The sequence below is a fragment of the Vipera berus genome, assembly GCF_964194415.1.
Source record: "Vipera berus genome assembly, chromosome: Z".
Classification (NCBI taxonomy): Eukaryota; Metazoa; Chordata; class Lepidosauria; order Squamata; family Viperidae; genus Vipera; species Vipera berus.
The window spans coordinates 64,916,474-64,940,277 of NC_138205.1; the positions used below are offsets into that span (position 1 = coordinate 64,916,474).

Here is a 23,804-nt window from a genome sequence, read left to right on the forward strand (position 1 = left end):
ATAGAAGAAAGTAAGGATGTTTGGAAACAGTGTTCTCAGAAATCACTTACAAGACTATCTAATACTATAACTGAGGATTAAGAAGAACAACAAATTTTACTGAATAAAGCAAACACTGATTTGAATGTGGATTTGGATTTTTAAAAAAGTGATATGGAAAAAGATGCTACAGTGGATTTACAAATGAAATCAATAAATGTCTTAATTAAAGAATACATACAAGTTGAGTGGAAAGTTTTATTGTCTTGATTTACAAAAGGCAATATGTGAAACTAATGAAATTCTTAAGAGGAGACAAACAAAAAACAAGAAAAAAAATCCACTTGTGAGATATGACAGGATTAAAGTAAGAAAGGTAAACAAAAGGAACTCAAAGTGGACATCTGATCAGGCTATATATATATATATATATATATATATATATATATATATATATATATATATATATATATATATATATAATGTTGTAGATATGGAAAAGATACAAATATTACACATTTCAAATTCCTTTACAAAGAAACAAGAAGGGACTGAATATAAACCAAGCTGTAATCATTACAATGGGATAAAGAAAATAAAACAAAAAATACCAACAATCAATTAATATTAATTTTACCATAAGATTGCACAACTCCACTGATCAGTCTTGTATTGATGGTTTCACCATTTCTTTCTTTTTCAATCAGCTTCAACACAGCATTTGTAACCTTTGAAAATATGAATTGGACAAATATACAAATTAATCACTCCAATAATATAATGGATCTTTTTGTAGTAAATAGGATACTATGAGTACCTGGGTGGCATGCAGTGCCCCAAACCCTCAGATGTGATCCCTAGATTCCTTCCAAACGTTGCACCAAAATATTATGTTTAATAAAATAGAAGAAAATTAATATATTAATGTAATAATTTTACATAAAATACCGGGGAAGAATAATTTGAATTGTTTAAAAAAATATTCAAATAAATAAAACTTACTTTTGGTCTTCAGCTCATTTTTTTTTAAAGTACATGCCATACAAAATCCCTTTATTAATGGTACATTAATGAGATAATTAGGGACGCGGTGGCTCAGTGGGTTAGGACGCTGAGCTTGTCGATCAGAAGGTCAGCAGTTTGGCGGGTCGAATCCCGAGTGCTGCGTAACAGAGTGAGCGCCTGTTACTCGTCCCAGCTTCTGCCAACCTAGCAGTTTGAAAGCATGTAAAAATGCAAGTAGAAAAATAGGGACCACTACGGTGGGAAGGTAACAGCATTTGGCATCTAGTCATGCTGGCCACATGACCAGAAACGTCCTCGGACAAGCGCTGGCTCTTCGGATTTGAAACGGAGATGAGCACCGGCCCCTAGAGTCGGAAACGACTAGCACGCATGTGCGGGGGAAACTTTACCTTTACTAATGAGATAATTGAAACATTTTTGACTAACTATGGCCTATTATTATCCACAACGTATTGCAACAGACCTCAGGTTAATACATTCAGCTCTTTATGAGGTTAGAATTTTTGCATTTCAGTTTTTTTAATTACTGGGGTTTAACATTAAAATTTAACTATTAAATACTATGTACACATGAGTTATTAAATATGATAAAGAAATACAACTAGATATTAACAACATATTGATGATACTGTACTCCAAAGCATCAAATGACTTCATGTGGATGATAAAAACGATAGAGGATAAACTGAGCTCAAAGGTGCTCCAAAATGCAGTATCTTAGGGCTTCATTGGTCTTTTCATATCCATACGCATCAATTAGAAATACAGGTACTTCGACTTACAGTTTGTTTAGTGACCATTCAAAGTTATAAAGGCCCTGAAAAAAGTGACTTATGACCGTTTTCAAACTTACAACCATTGCAGCATCCCCATGGTCACATGATCAAAATTCAGATGCCTGTAAACTGTTTCATATTTATGACAATTGCAATGTCCCAGGGGCATGTTAGCACCATTTGCAACCTTCTGCTATGCAAAGTCAATGTTGAAGCCAGATTCACTTAACAACTGTGCTATTAACTTAACAGTGATTCACTTAACAACTGGGACAAGAAAGTCATAAAATGGAGCAAAATTCACTTAATAACCATCTCGCTTAGCAACAGAAATTTTGGGCTCAATTGTGGTTGTAAGTGAAAACTACCTGTCTGCTCAGGAAGGAAAAGAATTACTGTAAAATTGTCTCCAACCTTCAATTCTTGCAAGAGTTCCAAAGGGCACTACAGTCTATTAAGAACACAAAATAATTCAGTCAGACTAGCACAGGGGTGTCAAACACAATTTCATTGAGGGTTGCATCAGCATTGTGGTTGCCCTCAGAAAGCTGGGTAGGTGTGGCCAGGGTGGGCACGGCCTACTGGGTAGGCGTGGCTGGAATATGTGTGGCCTACTGGGTGGGCATGGCCAGCTCTACATCATTCGCGTCAAGAGTACCTATGGGGGCCTGGACAGCAGTGGGACAGATCTGAGGGTCTCTGGCAGAAGGAGAATGGGACCGGGACAAGTGCCAAGGCATGGTTGGTCCACTGGTGGAGCCTCACTGTTCCTTTCAGGCCATGCGGGGTGGGGGAGTGGACGGTGGTGCAGAGGTGAAATGCCCAGCCCAGCCCTCAAGCACCTGCGGCACTAAGCCCAGCCCCACTTCCCGAAGGGGGCGCCCAGCTGCACTTACCTCCTCCTCAAGGCTGCTGCTGTTCTGCTTGCTCTCCTTAGCCAGGTTGCTCATGATGGGTACAAGGCCTCTCCATGTGAGGAGACCTGGCTTTGCATCCAAAGCTTCCTTAGCAATAGGATGGGAGACCTCCCAGGATAGGTCAGGGGGAGGGGGCAAGGGGATGGTGAGAGGGCAGCAGGGCAGGACTAATTTATTTATTTTATTTATTTATTTTATTTAATTTGTATACCGCCCTTCTCCCGAAGGACTCAGGGTGGTGAACAGGGCAATAAATACCAAAATACAAAAATTAAGAACAGATTAAACCATAGTGCCCAAATACAATAAATAAATTACTTAAAAACAATAATTAAAACCCAAACCCATCAGACCAGGCCGGCTTGTTCAAACAAATAGGTTTTTAGATCACGTCGGAAGGAGCGAAGGTCGGGAGCCGTCCGGAGCTCAACCAGTAAACAGTTCCACAGGTCAGGCGCACCCAAAGAGAACGCCCTCCCCCTGGGGGCCACCAGTCGGCATTCTCTAACCGGTGGCACCCTGAGGAGGCCCTCTCTGTGGGAGCGCACTGGGCGGAGGGAAGTTGATGCCGGCCGCAGGTGCTCCCTAAGGTACTCCGGACCCATGCCATGTAGGGCTTTACAGGTCATTACCAGCACCTTGAATCTCACCCGGAAGGCAACTGGAAGCCAATGCAGCTCACGGAGCAGTAACATGGGAGTATCGGGAGACTCCCAACACAACTCTCGCGGCTGCATTCTGCACCTGTTGGAGCCTCCGAGTGGTCCTAAGGCAGGACTTCCCTCAGACCCTCTCCTTCCTTCCTTCGAACAGAGTGGTGGAAAAATATTTGAGATGAGGGAGGGAGAAAAACAGGCAAGAAACACAGTTGGGGAAGTGTCATCCTCGTGAGGAATGAAAAAATGCACCATCGCCTGGAAGTGGCCAGCACATGGCCCTCGCCTACTTCACATATGTGGCTTGGTGGGCTCTGGGGTAGGGGATGCCATGAGCAGCGGGAGAGTTGATGTTACCTGCACAATGCTGCCCAGCCCCCAGCCTGCCCAGTTTTGGCAGGCAGCGGTCTGCTCTCCTCACAGTGCCAAGAGGCTGAACTGGGTGGCATGAATCTGAAGAGAAGCACAACGCTGCCCAGCCCCTAGCCTGCCCGAAGTAGGCAGAGCCATGTGCTGGCCACTTCCAGGTGATGGTACATTTCTTCATTCCTCACAAAAGGTGATACCTCCCCAGTGTGTGCCCAGGGGGCAGTGTTGATGCAGCAGGGGCCGGTCCCTTGCTGTTTCCAGATGGTCTTGTGGTACTAAGACTGAATGTATTTCAGCATAGATGACCACCATGAAATTGTACATTGGCTCCCGTCTGGCCTGGGCTGGGGCCAAGGCAGCGGCGGCCGTTCCCTCACTGTTTCCAGGGTGGCTTTGCAGGCCACATGAAACCACTTTGTGGGCCGAATCCGGCCCCCAGGCCTTGTGTTTGACATGTCTGGACCAGCAAGTTCCTGTTTAAGTCCCACAAAAGGTTAGAAATAAGAGCAAACAATTAAATTTTTAATCCATGCCCACATCTAAGTCCTGACTGAAAATAGCTACTGACTCATTATCTTCTCTTCCAGAGAAAGCTGGAGTCTTAGCAGTTTAAAATTATTGAATCCGAGAGTGGTTCCTTATACAGAAGGCACACAGTGCTTCTTCAAAGACATAAGAAATTTCCCCTCCCATAATGAAGCATTCACAATAGTTCAGATCCAAGCTCCCATTCTCTCCAAGTTCTACATACTGCCAGATAGGAAAGAAAAGGAAAGGAAAGTCCATGGATAGCCCTAGCTTATGATTCTGAAAACTACAGTTCACAGGGCAAATAGACCCCAGGGGACAAAGCCAACATTGAGAGCAAGACAAAAATAGGGCATGCCCTTTGGCAATTCTTTTTGCTGGTGGTCTAGCACTAATAATTACCATGCAACTTGGCCTATAGACCTTTTCGTTGCACCCACTAAGGCATTTCAGACCTGCCAGTCTCCAAAGTTAACTGCCACTGCTTGCACCACACAGGGGAGTCTCCAATCCTGGGCCGTGGCCCACTACTGGGCCATGGCCTATTCAGAACCAGGCCAACTTGGGCAAGTTGAGCTGTGCGCATGCACACACAGGCACCAGCCCACCACTCACGTGGCCCCCTCTCCCCCCCCAGCTGGGCTGCCAAGCTGTAAAAGTTGCACTACAGTAGTACATTGGTACTCAACTGCATTTTGTCCTGTACTCATTATTTGGTAATTGACGCACAAGCTAGAACTTATTGATGTTGGCTGCTTTATGACTCACTACATTATTCCTTATGGGAAATATTTGTTTTGGTATTCAACATTTTTGGTACTCATAGCTCCTCCTGGAACCAATTAATGATGAGTACCGAGGTACCACTGTACTGTGCTGGGGTCTCAAAAGGCCAGAGGGAGGGCACAGCAGCCGCGGCTCTTCCCGCGTAATTCCACTTTACCGAGAAAAATATTTTTAAGTATTTTTATAATCTTAGGTAAAGGTAAAGGTTCCCCCGCACATGCATGCTAGTCATTTCCAACTCTAGGGGCAGGTGCTTATCTCCGTTTCAAAGCCAAAGAGCCAGCGCTTCTCCGAGGACGTCTCTGTGGTCATGTGGCCGGCATGACTAGATGCCAAAGGCGCACGGAACGCTATTACCTTCACACCGTAGTGGTCCCTATTTTTCTACTTGAATTTTTTTTACATGCTTTCAAACTGCTAAGTTGGCAGAAGCTGGGATGAGTAACAGGCGCTCACTCTGTTACGTGGCACTTGGGATTCGACCCAACTGCTGACCATCTGATCGACAAGCTCAGCGTCCTAACCCACTGAGCCACCACGTCCCCCTTTATAATCTTACCCTTTATAAAAAATTTTTGCTGATCCACAGTTCATTCCACAAAATGTTCTCAAGATCCACAGAATCAAACACAGATAATACTGCAGGACATTTTGCTCAGCAGTTCACATCATCCAGCCAAGTTAAGGTGAAGGAGGGAGTTTATGTCAGAACCCTTTCTCTTCCGGGGGGGGGAAAAAAACTATTTCATTTTTTCTTCATTTCTTTCTGAGGGTTCTGCCATTCTCCTAAGGGGGAGGGGGGAAGGCTCAGAGTTATATTTCTTTGCTTTGCTACAATGTATCCTTTCTGCTGTTTCTACCAACTTGCTCTTTGAACACTCTCTCTCTCTTGATGTTACCTTGGGGTGAGAAAGGAATGTACCTCTGGCCATCTGGCTTATCTCTCGCTGCGGAAGGGAAGGTGCGAAGACCCAACAACATCTTCACAACCACGGGAACGGACTTGGTTATCAGCTCCTTTCCCACAGTGGACTTAACACCTGAGGATTGGCCCATTCAAACTGAACTATTGGGGTGGGGTTTATTTGGGACTCCTTTAACCTATTGATCTGAGCAGGAAACCCTCAGATCCTGCCTATTATGCCTACTATTCAAAATTCCTTTTGAAATGAAACTGTTCCAAGAGTCCTGCTTTGTTGGGATGAGGTTTTGAACTGGGACCTGACATTAGGCAGGATCTGCAGTAATAGTCAACCCGGAAGGAAGACCCTTGCTGGAGCGGCTAAGGAAACAATGTCTGAACGGAGAGGGAAGAGCTCTTCCACCAAGCAGAGCCCAGCCAATACAGTTCTCAATCCTCGAGCTCGTTGGACAAGGTAGTAGTCGTGGAACACCAGTACAAACCCAGGTTGTCGATAGGTGTCGGGAAGAAGGAGGACTGAGAGAAGAGATCCAGGAAAGTGATGCTTAGATGCAGCAGTCATCAGCTGGGTTGGAAGGTTTTGCCTTAGTGAAGACGAGGACAACTGACCACCCCGTTCCAGCTGGTTCCTGGAGCAAGCTATCAACATGCTGAGTCACCTTTCATTCCATGAAGGAAGAGAAAGCCAACCCATGCCAGGGAACCGTTAACCCAGGTTCAGTCGAAGAAACAGTTGAAGGGGTGTGCGTGTGAACCAACAGTCCCAGGCCCTTCCAGCGCCATGGAAGAAGCAGCCGTTGCTACCGCCACTGCCACCCTCGGGCGAGTCGCACTGGCTGATGGAGATGGACACCAACACAGGTGGAAGAAGGGGTATCGATCCATCCAAAAGTTCCTGTCGCTAGGAGTGAAGGACTGCGGGGAGCCATGCTGGCTGGGATTTTTCCTGACCCAAGTGTTGAACTACATGGAGGAATATGGCCGAGACATACCAAGTGATCGCGGCCAAATACGGATTGTCCAAGCAGCCCTAGATGGCACCGCAGCAGACTGGGTAGCGGATCTCCAAGATGCCAATGCCCCAGAACTCCAGAATTTCAATCAATTCATGGCAGCCCTCAGACGCAGATTTGAAGACCCCATGGCTGCTCGGAAAGCGCTGGAACACATCAGAACTGTCAGGCAAGGGCAACGGCCCATGGCAGAATACACCGAGCTCTGGACCCAGATTGTTGGGGGCAATAAGCTGACTTTGTAATAATGCCGCTGGGGGGGGGGGGCGCGAAAGCCCTAATAAGCAGGCATATACATAGAATGAAGGCCATTGCTAAGCACATTGATTTGTGCTTAAATTGTAAGCCGCCCTGAGTCTTCGGAGAAGGGCGGGATATAAATGGGATTAAAATAAATAAAAATAAATTTCAAAGATGGCCTGAACTATGACTTGTATGATGCCTGCATCCCTCGAGGGGACCCTAACTGGCTCCAAAAATTGGTACATCCTGGCCAAGGAAGCAGAGATTGATTGAGCTAGAGGAAAGAAGATCTTGGGGAAATCACCAGCAGAGCCACCCTGTGAACCAACGAAGCAAGCACCAACTAGCCCAAGGACAACAGGATGTTTCAAGTGTGGAAAGGAAGGACACCGTGCCACCGAATGCCGTTCACATACTCCCATCCAGAAGCCTGACCGAATGCTAGTCAGAAAGCCTGGGAAGAGCCTGATGAAGCCAAAGGAGAAGGCCATGAAAAGTGTGGAGGTTGTCAAGTTCCCAACTCCATCAAAGCAGGGGAAGGGAACTCCAACACCACCAAGAGAGTCATCAGATGACAACTTGGAGGACGAACCCCTGTAAGTGGACCCACTGCACCACTCACCAGGACAGTAGAACTATTTAGCCCCAGAATGCCTGAGATGGTGACACTCAAGAGCACTAATAACTCTGGCTACACCCATTGCCTCATAAGCCCAACTTTAGTGGGGAATTTAGGGATTCCGATGAGTAGGCTGAAGAAACCAATCTCATTCGGTCAATTAGATGGGTCCATTGCAGACTTCTGGTTTGCTGCCGCAGCCACCTCGAACATTTGGAAGCTGAGCTCCATCTTCCACATCCAATTTCGCATCACTGGGGTACCATGGAAAGGATCGAAAGTCGCCCTGTAGGGGCAACCAGCAAGGAGGGGATTCCCGCTTGATCACAGGAGCCCTTCCACTTGATCCAGTGCAGCCCTCCAAATCAGTGAATGAAAGGACAGCCATAGCAATATGGCTCATCACTAGGCTGCAGACAGCCGAAGTCAAACTTACCACCAAGCACATATAAAGCAGTGCGGATGTTACTGTCTAGAAGAGACTTGACTTGAAGCCCAGAGTATAGATAAGACTTTTGTAACCTTGGCAATCAGCTGTGAGAAGCCCAGCTGTGTTCTATTCTCAATGATAAAATTATTTTCATTCACTGATTGTAAAGCTTTTAATTCACACTATTAAGATGAAGATCAGGAAGAGATTTTATTTATGCTGAAAGCAATTCATGAAACTATTCTTAAAGCCACTGATGACATAAGAGGGTATAGAAAAGAACAAGATATACTAACCCAAGCTTTGATTACAACCAAAGAATTAACTACACAGAATATAATAGAAGAAATGGAGCAATCAAATACTATGATAGAAGATTCAACTGATCAACAAACACAGTTAACGGAAAACTCAGAAAAGGGATTGACAACTTTGAAAACGGAAAAGACTTTATATATAAACCAGAAGAAACCTGAGGATCAAGAGGAAGAACAGACCAAAGAGAAGATAAACATTTCAGGACAACTACGCCAAGAGAGAAAAATAGAGAGACGATTTGTTAGCTCCTTCAAAAAAATGGTGATTGGGTGGACTTTCTTATTTCAAACAATATATATAATAATAGAGGGAGATCTATACAATAATTTAAAAGCACAGATATGGAAGGTGAGTTGGCAAAGAAAGAAAGCTAGAATAAAGCTGAAAAAAATTGGGGCTTTGATGTATTAGTAAGGATTAAAATAGAATATACTCGATTTGACAAGATACGTACTTTGAATACTAGATTTTGTTACAAATTGAGATAAAGATAACTGGTTATTTTAAAATTTGGAAGTATAAATATTAAAAGTTAAATTTGAATATTGATTTGTTTATAAAGATTGAATGTAAAGCTAATTAATATATAATAATATATAAGGTAAAATATATTGATAAATGTAATAAACATATTACTTAGCTGATATAATTAAAACTACTAGCTCAAATATGAGATAAATAGACATTAAGAGAAAAAGAGAGGAAGTATTTGATTTTGAAACGAATAAATTTGGTTACTAAATTTAAGACATTTGGAAATTAATAGAAAATAAGAATGTTATACTGTATTATCAATTAGTTGATGTAAGATGGTGACAAATAGAATATATCCAAATAGATAAGATGTGTATTCTAAATATTAGACTTTGTGATAAATTGTGATAATTGGAACTTTGGTTACTTAAAACTTGGAAATTATAAATACTAAATGTTAAAGTTAAACATTAATGGGAAATTAAAAATTGGGGAAAACTAATTAGGAGTTTGATCATCTATAAAGACTGAATATTAAAATAAGGATATGTATAAGCCAAAAATTATTGATAAATGTAAGAATGTCATTTTTATTTAATTGATTTAATAAGAATTTTATTAGTTTAGACAGGAGACAGTGAATACTGAGGGGAAAAAAGAGGAAAAATTTGATGTAGTAGCTTAAGACTTGTACTGAAGATACTTGTATGTTATTGTATTATCGATTGGCCCAGCTGCCACGTTGGTTTTTGAATGCTTAAATGTAAAACTAGAAAATCAATAAAACATTTTTTTAAAAAATAGATGGGTCCATTGCTACTCTTGCAATATTTCCCGTCCAACTCACAATAGGGGGATCACATAGACTATAATGTTTGTAGTGACCCCTGGCATGGAATGCCTCCTTATCCCGGGCATGGCATGGCTAACCAAGTGGAACCCATGGGTGGACTGGAGGTCAGGAGAACTCAAGATTCCCAGACAGAGAGGCAGTAAGAACTCCAACTCAACCCTGAACTAGGGGTAGCCCCTCTGAAAGTGCAGCAGCGGTGGGGGGGAAAAGAGTTACAGGACATACCAGAGGAATACCGGGATTTAGCTGAAGTGTTCAGCGAGGAGAAATCTGATGAACTGCCCCCCCGACCCACAGACTGCTCCATCGAAATCCTCCCAGGAGCAAAACTACCCAAGCCAAAACTGTATTCTATGAGCCCATGGGAGCTAAAGGAGATGCAAAAGTTCATAAACAAAAATCTGGAAAGGGGCTTTATCCAATCAGCAAAGCCCAAGACCGCAGCCCCCGGGCTATTTTGAGAAAAGGACGGGACTCTTTGCCTCTGCATGGACTATAGATTTCTGAACGCAGTGAGCAAGAGTAGCCTATACCCCCTCCCTCTCATGAAAGACATGCTAGCACACCTATCGAAAGGAAAAATCTTTTCAAAACTGGACTTAAGGGAGATGTATTACAGGATTAGAATTAAAGACGGAGACAAACAGTTTTCAATTAGGATGCTACCAGTTCAGGGTTCTACCCTTCGGCCTTCAAGAGGCACCTGTAGTGTTCATGCAATTAATAAATGATGTGCTCCGGGATGACATGTATAAAGGGTGCTTGTTTACTTGGACAATATCCTGATATTCACTGAAACAAAGGAGGAGCACATAAAATTAGTCAGAGCTGTACTGAAAAACCTCCAGGCAGCTGACCTGTATGTCAAACTGTCTAAATGTGAATTTCGCAAGGAAAAAAATTGACTACCTGGGGTATCGCATCTCACCAAATGGCATAGAGATGGACCCTGAGAAAGTTGTACTAGAATTGGTCCCACTGTGCACTAGGAAACAATTGCAAAGTTTCCTTGGATTTGCTATTTTTTACCGGCAATTCATCCCCTACTTTGCGCAGATTGTGCTACCGATTACTAACTTGCTAAACACCAAAGAGGAGGGGAAGCTGAAGCCAAGTTTATTTATTTTTTTATTTTAATTCCATTTATATCCCGCCCTTCTCCAAAGACTCAGGGCGGCTTACAAGCTTAGCAGTAGCCTTCATTCTATGTATATGCCTGCTTATTAGGGCTTTCACACACACCCCAGCGGCATTATTACAAAGTCAGCTTAATTGCCCCCAACAATCTGGGTCCTCATTTTACCTACCTCGGAAGGACAGAAGGCTGAGTCAACCTTGAGCCTGGTGGAATGCGAACCTGCACTAATTGCAGGCAGCTGGTGTTACTTAAGGAGGCATTAGCCCACTGCTCCACCAAGGCTCTTGTTAGCCATTGAAATGGACAGGAGAATGTCAAACCACATTTGAAAGGTTGAAAAGACTTTTCTGCAGAACCAGTTTTAAGGCACCCTGACACTGAAAAGCCTTTTGTGATTCAGGATGATGCTAGCGATGTAGCTGTGGGGACAGTACTGCTACAGGGAAATGATGAAGGGAAATTGCGGCCTTGCGCATACACATCAAGGAAACTCAGAGACAGAGCAAAGGTGGGCAGTTTGGGAGAGGGAGGCTTATGCAGTCTGATGGGCCCTTCTAACATGGTGGCATTTCCTGGAGGGGAACAAAATTCCTTTCCAGGTGTGGACTGACCACAAGAACCTGGTAGCACTAAAGACGCCCAGAAAATTTACCCCAAAACAAGCGAGATGGTCACAGCATTTCCACTGGTTTAATTTCACTCTAAAACACTTACTGGGAGGAATGAATTTCTTAGCTGCCCCAGTACAATAACAACAGAACAAAGATAACAGATCCACTTATGCCATCTAAGCACTTAGCAGCACAAGTCACCACCCGAGCACAAATCAAACTCCAAAAGCCCCTAGTGAGCCAAGCAGGGATTGAATTAAAAAAAATGCTAGAAACTGACAAATGGTTTCTAAGCCACAAGAATCTATGCACCATGACCAATGGTTTACCATGGGTGGGAAGAAAACTGTAAATCCCAAAAAGCCAGAGACTGACATTCATGCAGCTATGCCACAATTCAAAATCAGCTGTGTATTTCAGATTTGTAAAAACTTTACACCTGGTGAAAAGGCAGTTTTGGTGGCTGTCAATAAAAAAGGACATTGAAAGTTACTTGGCTATTTGTGCTGCAGCTAAGAGAAGGCAAGGAAAGACCCCAGGCTTGTTGCAACCAGTAGCGACCCCATCAGAGCCCTGGAGGGAAATTTCTATGGATTTTATTGTGGAGTTGCCAAAGAGTGAGGGGAACACAGTCATTTAGGTCGTGACGGATTTGTTCTCTAAACAAGTACATTTGATCCCATGCCAAAAAATCCCCAATGCAAAGGCACTTGCAAAGCTCTTCATCCAGCACATTTATCAACTTCATGAGCCGCCCAACGAATCATATCAGATAGTTCACGCCAGAGTTTTGGAAAGCATTCCTAGGACTGTTGGGGACCACACAGGGGCTGTCATTTATTCATCATCTGCAGATGAATGGTGGGACTGAACAGTCGAACTTAGTACTGGAGCACTACCTAAGATGTTTCATTAACTACCAGCAGGACAATTGGACCAACCTACTCCCGTTCGCAGAAATCGCTTATAACAATGCAGTACATTCCAGCCTGGGCTACACTCCTTTCCAGGTGGCAACAGGACAAAGTTTTAACCTGATGCCTGAACTCCCATCAAGTGATCCAATCATCCCTTCCTTGAAGATTGGATTGCAGAATTGCAAAATACCTGGCCAGTCGTGAGAAAGGCATTAGACGAAGCTAGGGAAGCATATAAATTCCAAGCAGATAAGAAGTGAAGCAAACCCAAACCATTTCAAGTAGGAGAGAAAGTTTACCTGTCAACAAAATACCTAAAATCCCTGCAGTCCTCAAAAAAGCTAGGACCAAAATTTGTGGGACCATTTCCCATTAAAAGAATAATCAATCCTGTCACAATATAATTGGAGCTCTCAAAAACATTCAGACAGGTTCATCCAATTTTCCATTGCAGCCTTTTAAAACGTGAATTGCAGTCACCCTTAAGGCCCACTGCAGCCCCTTGTCCTTTTCCTATCATGGTAGAAGGTGAACAGCTTTTTGAAATAAAAGAAATCCTAGATTCCAGAAAACATCATGGTTCCACCCAATAACTGGTAGCGTGGAAACACCTGCCAACTTCCCAAAACGAGTGGGTTCAGAAACATGTTAACGCCCCCCCAACTACTTAGTAAGTTTCATGCTGCATACCCAGATAAACCAGACTAATCCTTTTCTCCCTTTTTTCTATTTTATTTCTACAGGTGGATATCTCTTTTTTTCTAAGGGGGGCAGGATGTCAAGAGCCCATTCTTTCCCTGGGGGGAGACCTATTTCATCTCTTTTTCATTTGTTTCTGAGGATTCTGCCATCCTCCTGAGGGGAAGGGGGGAAAGGCTCAGCATTATGTTTCTCTGCTCTGCTACAATGTATCCTTTCTGCTGTTTCTACCAACTTGCTCTTTGAACTCTCTCTTCCTTGAATGTGCCTCTGGCCATCTGGCTTATCTCTCACTGTGGAAGGGAAGGTGAGAAGACCCAACAACTTCTTCACAACCATGGGAATGGACCCCGTTATCAGCTCCTTTCCCACAGAGAACTTAACACCTGAGGATTGACCCATTCAAACTGAACTACTGGGGTGGGGTTTACTTGGGACTCTTCTAACCTATTGATCTGAGCAGGAAACCCTCAGATCCTGCCTATTATACGTGCTATCAGCTTCTCCTCATAAAAGATCCTTTTGGAATGAAACTGTTCCAAGATTCCTGCTTTCTTGGGATGAGGTTTTGAACTGGGTCCTGATATTTCATCTGAAAAGTAACCCAGCTGATATTTCATTGCATCTGAATATCAGTATTTGCAGCCTTTTCTTATCTGTAAGACTTGGATTATCTTTAAAAAGGTTGTTCATGTAGCATTCAATGATTGCATTAAGGAAAGTTTCTCTTGCACATTTATCATGCAGTCCAAACTTAGTATTCACATTAATGTCTAGGAAGATTCTTCCATCTTTCATCAACAGTGCACTGGACATTTCTTGTGGAATTTCATATCCTGGAACTCCTCAGAGAATCAATGAATCACCAAGATTACTAAACAGAGAAGTTGTTCAGGAGCAATCCTCTCAAGGTTTTAGAGATTGGTTTGGGTCTAAATTGAACTACTCTCCAAACTTCTACCTTCTGGAAACCAAGTAGCTCCATTAGATGCCTGGGGTAAACAATTCAAATTGCCTCCCCTACCCATGCCCCAAGCATTCCACACTATAGCAGTTTTAGAAACTAACATATATTCTGTATCACCAGAAGATAGTATCACCACTCTGTCATGGTTCCGACAGAGACAAATAAAGCAGAACTCTGAGGCTTGGAAATTCCTCAAAGAACATATTTATTAGTTATAAAGTTATCAGCACGTCAAAAGTGAAACCAAGTCTGAAGACACATGTAACAATTCCCCAATACAAAGTTAAGAAATCTCACCCCTAAGGTTATGCAAGCAAATACATTCCCCAATACATCTTCTTGGCAGGCTTTTCATGAAACACCCACCCTGCAGTTTTGGGAGCCGCCAATGACCTTGGTTCCCACAGGACAAAAGTTTATTTAGACTAGTGAAGCACCTGGCAATCCCCCCTCCCTCCTTTCAATGTGTCTACCGAAAATGAATAAGGAAGATGGCCACAGCCATGCTCATTTTTAAAGTTGTCAATGTGGCTCTCTCATGTTAAATTTTACAATCTTTTTAATTATTTCATCTCTAGATTAATTTATTTAGCTGCTAATGTTTCTCCAGCCCAAACATTTTTATTTAAATAAATTTTTAAAACAGAGATAAAATTAATGAATAATTTATGTACAATGAAATCTAACTATCTCAGTTATACACAGAATAATAATCTATTTTTCATCATATTACCATTCACCAAAGTCTCAAATTTGGTTTTAAATTAGTTACAGTCAAAGGGACATTGTCTTACCTGAACGCCTTTTCTCAGTATGACGATGGAGAATCCACAGATGGGTTGCTCTTGCCTTTCTGCCCTAGAGACTAAATCAATCAACCTTTGCCACACACCTCTTCCTCCAGCTAGTCACGATGAAGGTGTAGCAGTTGATGATTATACAAGGTGGTGGCTCAATTTCCCCTGACACAGGACCAGATGGATGGGGGGGGAGTAGATTCTCCATTGTCATGCTGAGAAAAGGCATTCAGTGTAAGACAACACCCCTTCTCCAGCATGACGAGTGGATAATCCACAGATGGGATACACCAAAGCCTCACTGTTCCTATGGGCGGGAAGACATCTGGGCCTGTGTCCCACTATCTGACACTACACTTTGGAGAACTCTCCTGCCAAATGAAGTGTCTGCTGAGGTGAACTTATCCAACTTATAATGTCTCACAAATGAGGAAGGGGACGACCACGTTGCCACCTTGCATATCTCCTCTATCGATGCCTGTGTTGCCCATGCCGCTGAAGTTGCAGCAGTGCGAGTGGAGTGTGCGGTAATTCACTTTGGGGCTGGCAAGGATTGTGCCTGGTACGCCCTCACTATGCAAGCCCTAATCCATCTGCCTATAGTAGAGGCAGACACCTTCTGACCCATTGAAGATTTTCGAAAGGAGGCAGTTCGCTTAATATAGCGACACAATGCTCTATGAACGTCCAAGGTGTGCCATTTATGTTCCAATTCATGAGATGGCTCTGCACAAAAATCTGGCAACACAATCTCCTGTGCTCTGTGAAACAATGAGTTGACCTTGGAAACAAATGAAGGGTCTAAGGGTAAGACCACCCTGTCCTTGTGAAAAATGCATAAGTCCTCTCTAATAGAAAGTGCTGCCAATTCCGAGATGTGCCTACCCGATGTGCTGGCTACTAGGAAGGCAACCTTAAATGTCAAAAACCTTAAAGATGAGGTTCTGATGGGCTTGAATGGAGATGAAGTGAGAGCCTGTAAGACCTTGGACAGGTCCTAAGAGGGATATCTGTGGACCATCGGAGGCTTAGTGTTGACTGCTCCCTTGATAAAGGACTGCATCATGGGATGGTGAGCCAAGGTTTCTGAGTTGCCATATGTGAGTACCGTGGACAGAGCACTGCGAATAGTGTTGGGTGCTAAGCCCTTTTTAAGCCCCTCCAGTAAGTAATCCAATATTCTGGGAACAGGAACGGCAGCCGCATCCAATTGTTGTCTCCCACACGTGTTACAGAAATCCTTCCATGTGGAATCATAGATTTGATTGGTCGCAGGCCATCTTGCAGCCTGAATCATATTAATCACGCCTGATGACTAGGTCTCCTCTGCTAGGAGTTGCCTTTCAAATGCCAGGTGGTTAGCTGAAGCCACTGAGGCTCTGGATGTTGTAGAGCCCCTTGGCTGAGGGAGATCCGATCTTGAGGTATCCTTCACAGGGGAGATATCGATAGGCCTACAAGGTCAGCATACAACGGCCGTCATGGCCAGTGGAGAGCAAAGAGTATCACCTCTGCCTGTTCCTGCAGTATCTTTTGGATAACGTCTCAATCCCGCCAAGACTGAGTGGCTGTGCATATCGGCATCTCGGGCTAACCAGACTATTCCACCTCTAACGATGGGGGGTGAGGTGTTACCCCCCGTTGATAGGGCTCGCAACTTGGGCATCCTCCTGGATTCACGACTCAATTTTGAAGACCATATAGGAGCCGTGACCAGGGGGCCTTTTGCCCAGGTTCGCCTGGTGTGCCAGTTGCGACCCTATCTGGACCAAGATGCCCTATGCACAGTCACTCATGCGCTCGTGACCTCCCGTTTAGACTACTGCAACGCTCTCTACATGGGGCTGCCCTTGAGGACCACTCGGAGGCTTCAGCTGGTGCAGAATGCGGCCGCGCGAGTTGTGATGGGGGTTTCCCGATACTCCCATGTAACACCTCTACTCCGCGAGCTGCATTGGCTCCCGGTTGCCCTCCGGGTGAGATTCAAGGTGCTGGTGATGACCTATAAAGCCCTAAATGGCTTGGGGTCCGGGTTATCTGAGGGAACACCTGCTGCCGCCATCAAGCTCCCTTGGTCCAGTGCGCTCCCACAGGGAGGGTCTTCTCAGGGTACCGCCAGTAAGAGATTGCCGGCGGACAACACCCAGGGATAGGGCCTTCTCATTGGGTGCGCCTGCCCTTTGGAACCAGCTGCCAGTGAAGCTTAGGACTGCCCCCGACCTCCGTTCATTCCGCCGGGACCTGAAGACCTGGCTCTTCGAGCTCTCTGGCCCAGGCTGAGAATTTTAATTTTAATTTTAATTGGGGTTTTATTTGTTCAGGGACGGATATAATTTTTTTTTAACTGTTTTTAACTTTTGTATTTTTTTGTTTTAATCACCCTGTAAACCGCCCTGAGTCCTTCGGGAAAGGGCGGTATATAAATATAATAAAATAAATAAATAAAATAACTGCTTGGATCAGAGGGAGAGGACAGGAGTTCTCTGGGCCATGGGCTGCAGAGGGCATCTACTCTTTCCACCCCTGGAGACAGGAACTGGGAGAACTTCGGGAGCTGGGAATTCGCCTGGGTAGTGAACAAGTCCAGCACAGGATGACCGAACCTCTCCAATATTTCCCTGAAGATATGGGTACAGGCACCACTTGGAGTGGTCTACTGTTGCCCTGTTCAGAAAATCCGCTCGGCGATTCATCTCTCTCGAGATGTGCTTTGCCTTGAGGGACAAGATGCTGGTCTCTGCCCAAGTTCCCAATAATTGAGCCTCGGCCATGAGGGACCTGGAGTAGGTACCCCCTTGCCTGTTGATATGGGCTTTCGCCGCAATGTTGTCCGTGAGGACTAGAATGTGTTGCCTTGCCACTGTGTGGAGAAAGTGGTGCAGGGCCAGATGAATAGCTCTGAGCTCCAACCAGTTTATGTTGTGTTTCAGAACTGGCTGGGACCACCCACCTTGGGCTAACTGGGAGTGCAGATGCACTCCCAAGCCAAACAAACTGGCATCCGATGTTAGGATGAGTTGGTTAGGCTCCTTGAATAAAGTCCCCCTGTCCATTGCTGGAGAGACCCACAACTTGAGGGACTGCAGGGTCTGTGATGGGATCCTTACTACTGCTATGCAGGAAACCATCTTTCCTAGCAGTTGTGAAAGGATTGCCAGGGCGACTACTCTCTCCCTTTGAATCTGGGAGACTAGGGATCGGATACTGTCTTGACGTTCCTGAGAGAAGAAAACTTCGGGCTTCCTTGTATCTATCACTGTGCCCAGGTGAAGGATGCAGGTGGAAGGAACTGTCTGACTCTTCCAAAACCGAAAACCCGTGGTCCTGGAGTGTCTTGATAGACAATGCCAGGTCTGACTAAGCCAACTGGGCTGAAGAGGATTGTAGACGCTTGGCTGGTGGAAAGTTCTGCCTGAGAAACACTTTCAGGGCCAAGTTGGGCAGTACTCCTGGCCTTGTGCAGCAAGGATTTGAAGGGGGCCAGATTAAACAGGCCTATGAAAGGAGGGGGGTCAGGAGATAAGTCCTCATCTTCTGACATTCCCTGTTCTCTCTGGTCCTCGTCGCCTGTGAATGTCATCCTGCTTCTGGAGGAATGTGAGGGGGAAACTGACCCCTGATATGCAGCGGATTCCGCCTGAGGAAGATATGACACATTGCTATAAGATGGATATTCTGATGCCATCGATTCAGGCAGAGCTGTCTGATGCATGGTTGAAGCTATGCCCTGGGCAATGGCCTGGAAAATCAGAAACTGCAGACGTTCTGACAGTTCTGGCTCCTGAGCATCTGGAGGGCGAAGCCCTGCCGCTGTGGGAGTGAATGTGGCCTCTGGGCCCAGAGGCCTAGCTGTGGTAGGAGGAGCAGGGGTCTGAAGGCCGAACCCTTCACTGGGAATGGAAGTCAACTCCACCTGCTCCATCACAGAAAAATTGAATTGACCTCCTCACCCACTGGGGACCAGGCAGTAGGAACAGCCGAGGAAGGAGCTTGGTGAGGGCCAAAAACTGATGCCTCCATAGAAACAGACATGCTCTGACCAATCTTTTTATCCATCCTTTTTCTTGCTGCTTTGGAGAATTGCCTTTCCAATGCCTGGTGTCTCCTACTTGCCTCTTTCTCTTTCTCCTCAGCTTTGGAAGACCTTTTGCCAGAGATACCTCTGGATTTGAGCTTCCCAGCTGCCTCCTGCTTGACTGATCTGAGCTTCTTGCGTCTGGGTGAACTGCTGGAAGCACCTTGTACCTGTGCTTCTGAGGATTCGTCTGCCATTATGACACTAGAGATAGTCTGGAAATGGCAATCACAATGTGTTTACAAAAGCAAGGAGAACTCAACAGTAAAGTTGTGGTTAGAAGTGGCGGCAACACAACCAACTTAATGGGATAGCCAGCATACACGCTATCCTGGAGGTGGTGGCAAGAGCAACTTAATGGTACGGCCGGCACACATAAAGTCCTGTTGGTGGCAAGACCAACTTGATGGTACAGCCAGCACACTCCAATATTCCTTTGGTGGTGGCAAGACCAAGTCAATGGGGTAGCCAGCATACTATGAGCAGTAACACTGCTAATAAAAGAAGGTAGTTAAGGCAGGCACTCAGCCATGTCCTGAAGCTTTAGAAATGCCTGAGCGATTGCACAGCTCCATAAAGCTATGAGCCTGGAGGCTGTTGTTGCCATTTTTGAGATTATAATGAGAGCTGCCCAGTAGCCTGAAAGCACCTTGAAGAGAGTTATTTTGTTCTTCTGAATGCCTGGTAAATGATCGTGCAGTTTGCAAAATGGCGTTTTTAAAATAGCGGCTGTCAGTAAAAAGACCTCCTGCTCTGACGCTAAAAACAATTAACTGACTGTAACAGTATATTCAACAGCCAGGGCAAGAAGGCTGTAGCTGGATGTGCCCAAATAAGACTATTTTGCTACTAATTTAACTTCGCTGAAAAGGAGGATTTCTCCCCCCCACTTGGGAACAACTAAAGCGGTGTCCAAAATAGTGGCCATTATACTCATGGCTTGCTAGAAGCTAAAAATACCTTAAGGCTTCAGCCGAAGCCTGTAACTCACTGCATTTTAAAAATCAGTGCTGATATCAGCGCAGAAAACAATAAGGGAAGGAAGGATACAACCTGGGAAGAATACAAGATGGTGTTGCCTTCTACTAGAGCCAACCTTAACCATGAGGCGAACCTCCACTTGGATCTAGCATCCGCTTGCCAATGTCTGAGCCACAGAAGCCTGCGGGAGGTGATGTTAGATGCTAATGCCTGGGAGGAAAATCTGGCAGCGTGCAAAGAGGAATCAGCCATGTACCTAGATGCAACCACTAATTTATTTAGATGTTGGTGCATCTGTACCTCTTCTGGTGGAACCCTAGCCTGCAGTTGGCGAAGCCAGAGAAAGGAAGTTCTGGCAAAGAAAGAAGTAGATGAAGCTGCCTTCACCGCCCCTGCTAAGGTTTGATGGGTCGTGCGGAAATTAAGCTCCGCCTTCTTATCCTTGGACTTCAGAGCCTCTGCTATATCTCCAGACACAGCAAGACAAAACCAAGGGTGCTAAGGGCTCATTTACTGTGGGAACTGCTAGCACCTCTGACAGTGCTGGAGCCACATTAAATAACCTTTTATCTGTTCCCCTGGGGATGAAAGCTACCTGACGCCCCCCATTGTCTTTGGACAACATTGAGAAAAAGGGGAGGACAGGGAATGTCTTGTTGAGTGAAGGTTGGTTCCGAAAAAAACCCTACTGGTAGATGTCTCTCTCGGGCTAAGACTAAGTCGTGACTGGGGATTCCTAGCTGGAAGGAGAGAGGCATGGCAAAGGTTGATTGACTTAGTCTCTAGGGCAGAAAGGCAAGATCAACCCATCTGTGGATTCTCCACTCATCATGCTGGAGAATATAGTGATACAATAAACTAATTTTTATTCTATTCATAATTTTTCTAGGCAGACTGAGTTTGGAACAAATTTTTAAAAATCACGTCATAGTCCCTCTCCACTAATACTGTTTTTGCTGCATTTACACACACACACATACACACACAAAGCCAAGCCAATATATCTATCAATAGAAATATTACCTGCTTATTTAGTGGCCTGAACAAACAGTCCCGCCAGGTCACCAGTGCAAGCTAGGATTTAAAAAGAGAAATATTAGAAATGCTTATTCCTGTACTCATGGTTATCTATAATATTGCACATTCTCCGGTTTTCAAATGTTTCTTTCTTCAAGAACATTGTTCAAATTTGTGTCTATCACACTGTCATGGGACACCAGTAAAGTGAGAGGATATTATTCATTAGAGCAACTAATTAAGAGGTCCTGATCTCACAACTGTTCTACATTATAATATTGCTGGTATGAAACACAAGAGGGCAAGCTTCAACCTTAATTTTTTCTACAGGTCCATTTCTGTAAATTCAAGGTAAAAAGAACATTTTTAATATAAAATTTAGACAAATTTAAGCAGACAATCATGACATGGTTTACTTTTCAATACAGTTGTTAATATTAAGAAAATTTAACATTAACATTGAAGGATATTACTCCTAAGTGTCACTTTCTCTCTTCCAAATGTACCGTATATACTTGAGTATAAGCCGAATTTTTCAGCCCACTTTTTGGGCTGAAAAAATCCACTTCGGCTTATACTCCAGTGAACAAAAAAAAAGAACTTACCGAGGACTTGCGCGCGGCCGAGGCTTCGGTGCTTCCGGGATCGCGCGCACCTCTCCCAAGCCGCCGCCGTCCGGAGACCTGCCGAAGTTTGGGGAGGTTTGGGGAGGTGCGCGCGCACCTCCCCAAACCTCCCCAAACGTCGGCAGGTCTCCGGACCTCCACGCCCTGCCTGCCTGCTTCTTTCTGCTGCCTGGCTGCCCTACGATGTAACCCGCTTCATGATAGAGTGCGACGCCTGCAAGGACTGGTTTCATGGCAGGTAACACAAAGCGGTCATTCTTGCCTTTCCCTCCCCCCCCCTCGCCCGCCCGCTCGCTTTTTTTTTCCTCTCAAGCATCACTGGACTGGGCCAGGGAAATCAGAGAGAAGCTGGGCGTGCAGCGTCACGGCAACGGCTGGAAGCCTCGCCCAGCTAGAGACAGAGAGGAAGGAGGGAGGGAGGGAGGGCGCGCGCAGGCAGAGAGGGTTTGGTCAGGGTGGCGGCGGCGGTGGCGGACACAGGGAGCTGAGGCGCCGTCCGGTAGGTAGAGGCCGTTATGGGAAGGAGGCGGGAGAAGGGACGTGTGGGGGAAGTACGGGGGCCGTGTAAACAGAGTACGTGCGGCGCCGCGCGGGTCTGATAGAACTGGGCCGGCAACGGGTGCTTGTGAAGCGGCTGAGGGCTGGCTAGGAAGGGGGCGGCGGCGGCGCTGGCGTTTTGCGGGTGGGACAAGGCTCTCGAGAGAGAACATGGTGGAGGCGGAACCGACCCCGCCGCTCCCTGCAGGGAAGAGAAGCCGGGCAAGCGCTGCTCCAGTCCTCGCTCTTCTTCCCTCTCCCGATTTTGCCTTCCTCTCCAAGATAAGTTCGAGCGGTAGGGGAAAGTTAGAGCCCCTTTCTGAGGCCGCCCCTTACTTGGGATTGTTGGGCGAGAAGGCGACGTGGGCATGGAGGAGGAAGTAAGTCGCGCTTTACTCGTCACTGCGGGGCGGGGAGAAAAAAAGTTCTTGCCGGCCGGACTTGGATGGCGGCAGCGGCATCAGCTGGGAGCCGCAGCCCCGCCTAGTCCGGCTGAGCTGAACCAGCTCAACACAAAGCAATCGGGCCTTTCCTCCCCCCCCTTTCCCTCCCCCCTCCCGCTCTAGGGCAGAGATCCCCTTCCTATCGCTCGGGGCCTTTCGTCTCTTTGGCTTGCCAGGGCTGGAGCGGCGAGAGCGAGCGGCAGAGGAGAGATGGTGGGCTTTCCTTTCCTTTCCTTTCCTTTCCTTTCCTTTCCTTTCCTTCTTTCCTTTCCTTTCCTTTCCTTTCCTTTCCTTCCCTTCCCTTTCCGTTAGAGAGCTACCTTCGTGATTACAATGTGGAGTGGCCGACTGAGGCTGAAAGCACATTAGGTAGCACTTGAGACATGCAGGCAAATCCTGCTAAAGGGCTTTTCCCCCCCACTGGATCCGCGCTCCGCAAGCCTCTGCCGCTGGCGGAGGGTGGATCCGCGCTCCGCAAGCCTCTGCCGGCGGCTGGATCCGCGCCCTGCCGCCGGCAGAGGCTTGCGGAGCGCGGATCCAGTGGGGGGGAAAAGCCCTTTAGCAGGATTTGCCTGCATGTCGGCGGAGGGTGGATCCACGCTCCGCAAGCCTCTGCCGCCGGCTGGATCCGCGCCCTGCCGCCGGCAGAGGCTTGCGGAGCATGGATCCACCCTCCGCCGGCATGCAGGCAAATCCTGCTAAAGGGCTTTTCCCCCCCACTGGATCCGCGCTCCGCAAGCCTCTGCCGCCGGCGGAGGGTGGATCCGCGCTCCGCAAGCCTCTGCCGGCGGCAGGGCGCGGATCCAGCCGGCGGCAGAGGCTTGCGGAGCGCGGATCCACCCTCCGCCGGCATGCAGGCAAATCCTGCTAAAGGGCTTTCCCCCCCCCACTGGATCCGCGCTCCGCAAGCCTCTGCCGGCGGCAGGGCGCGGATCCAGCCGGCGGCAGAGGCTTGTGGAGCACGGATCCAGCCTCCGCCGGCATGCAGGCAAATCCTGCTAAAGGGCTTTTCCCCCCCCCACTGGATCCGCGCTCCGCAAGCCTCTGCCGCCGGCTGGATCCGCGCTCCGCAAGCCTCTGCCGCCGG

General features: G+C 46.2%; 1 protein-coding gene across 9 annotated transcripts in view; it reads right to left on the reverse strand.

The window, feature by feature from the left end:
* The window catches only part of CUL1 (cullin 1), a 118,109-nt gene that overhangs the window by 60,265 nt on the left and 34,040 nt on the right, over positions 1 to 23,804 (reverse strand). For all 9 annotated transcript variants that reach the window (XM_081345031.1, XM_081345028.1, XM_081345027.1 and 6 more), the window contains 2 exons: positions 21,118 to 21,168; positions 617 to 707 (listed from right to left, as the gene is read on the reverse strand). In XM_081345031.1, coding sequence (XP_081201157.1) covers positions 617 to 707; positions 21,118 to 21,168 — 142 coding nt within the window. The remainder of the gene's footprint in view (positions 1 to 616; positions 708 to 21,117; positions 21,169 to 23,804) is intronic.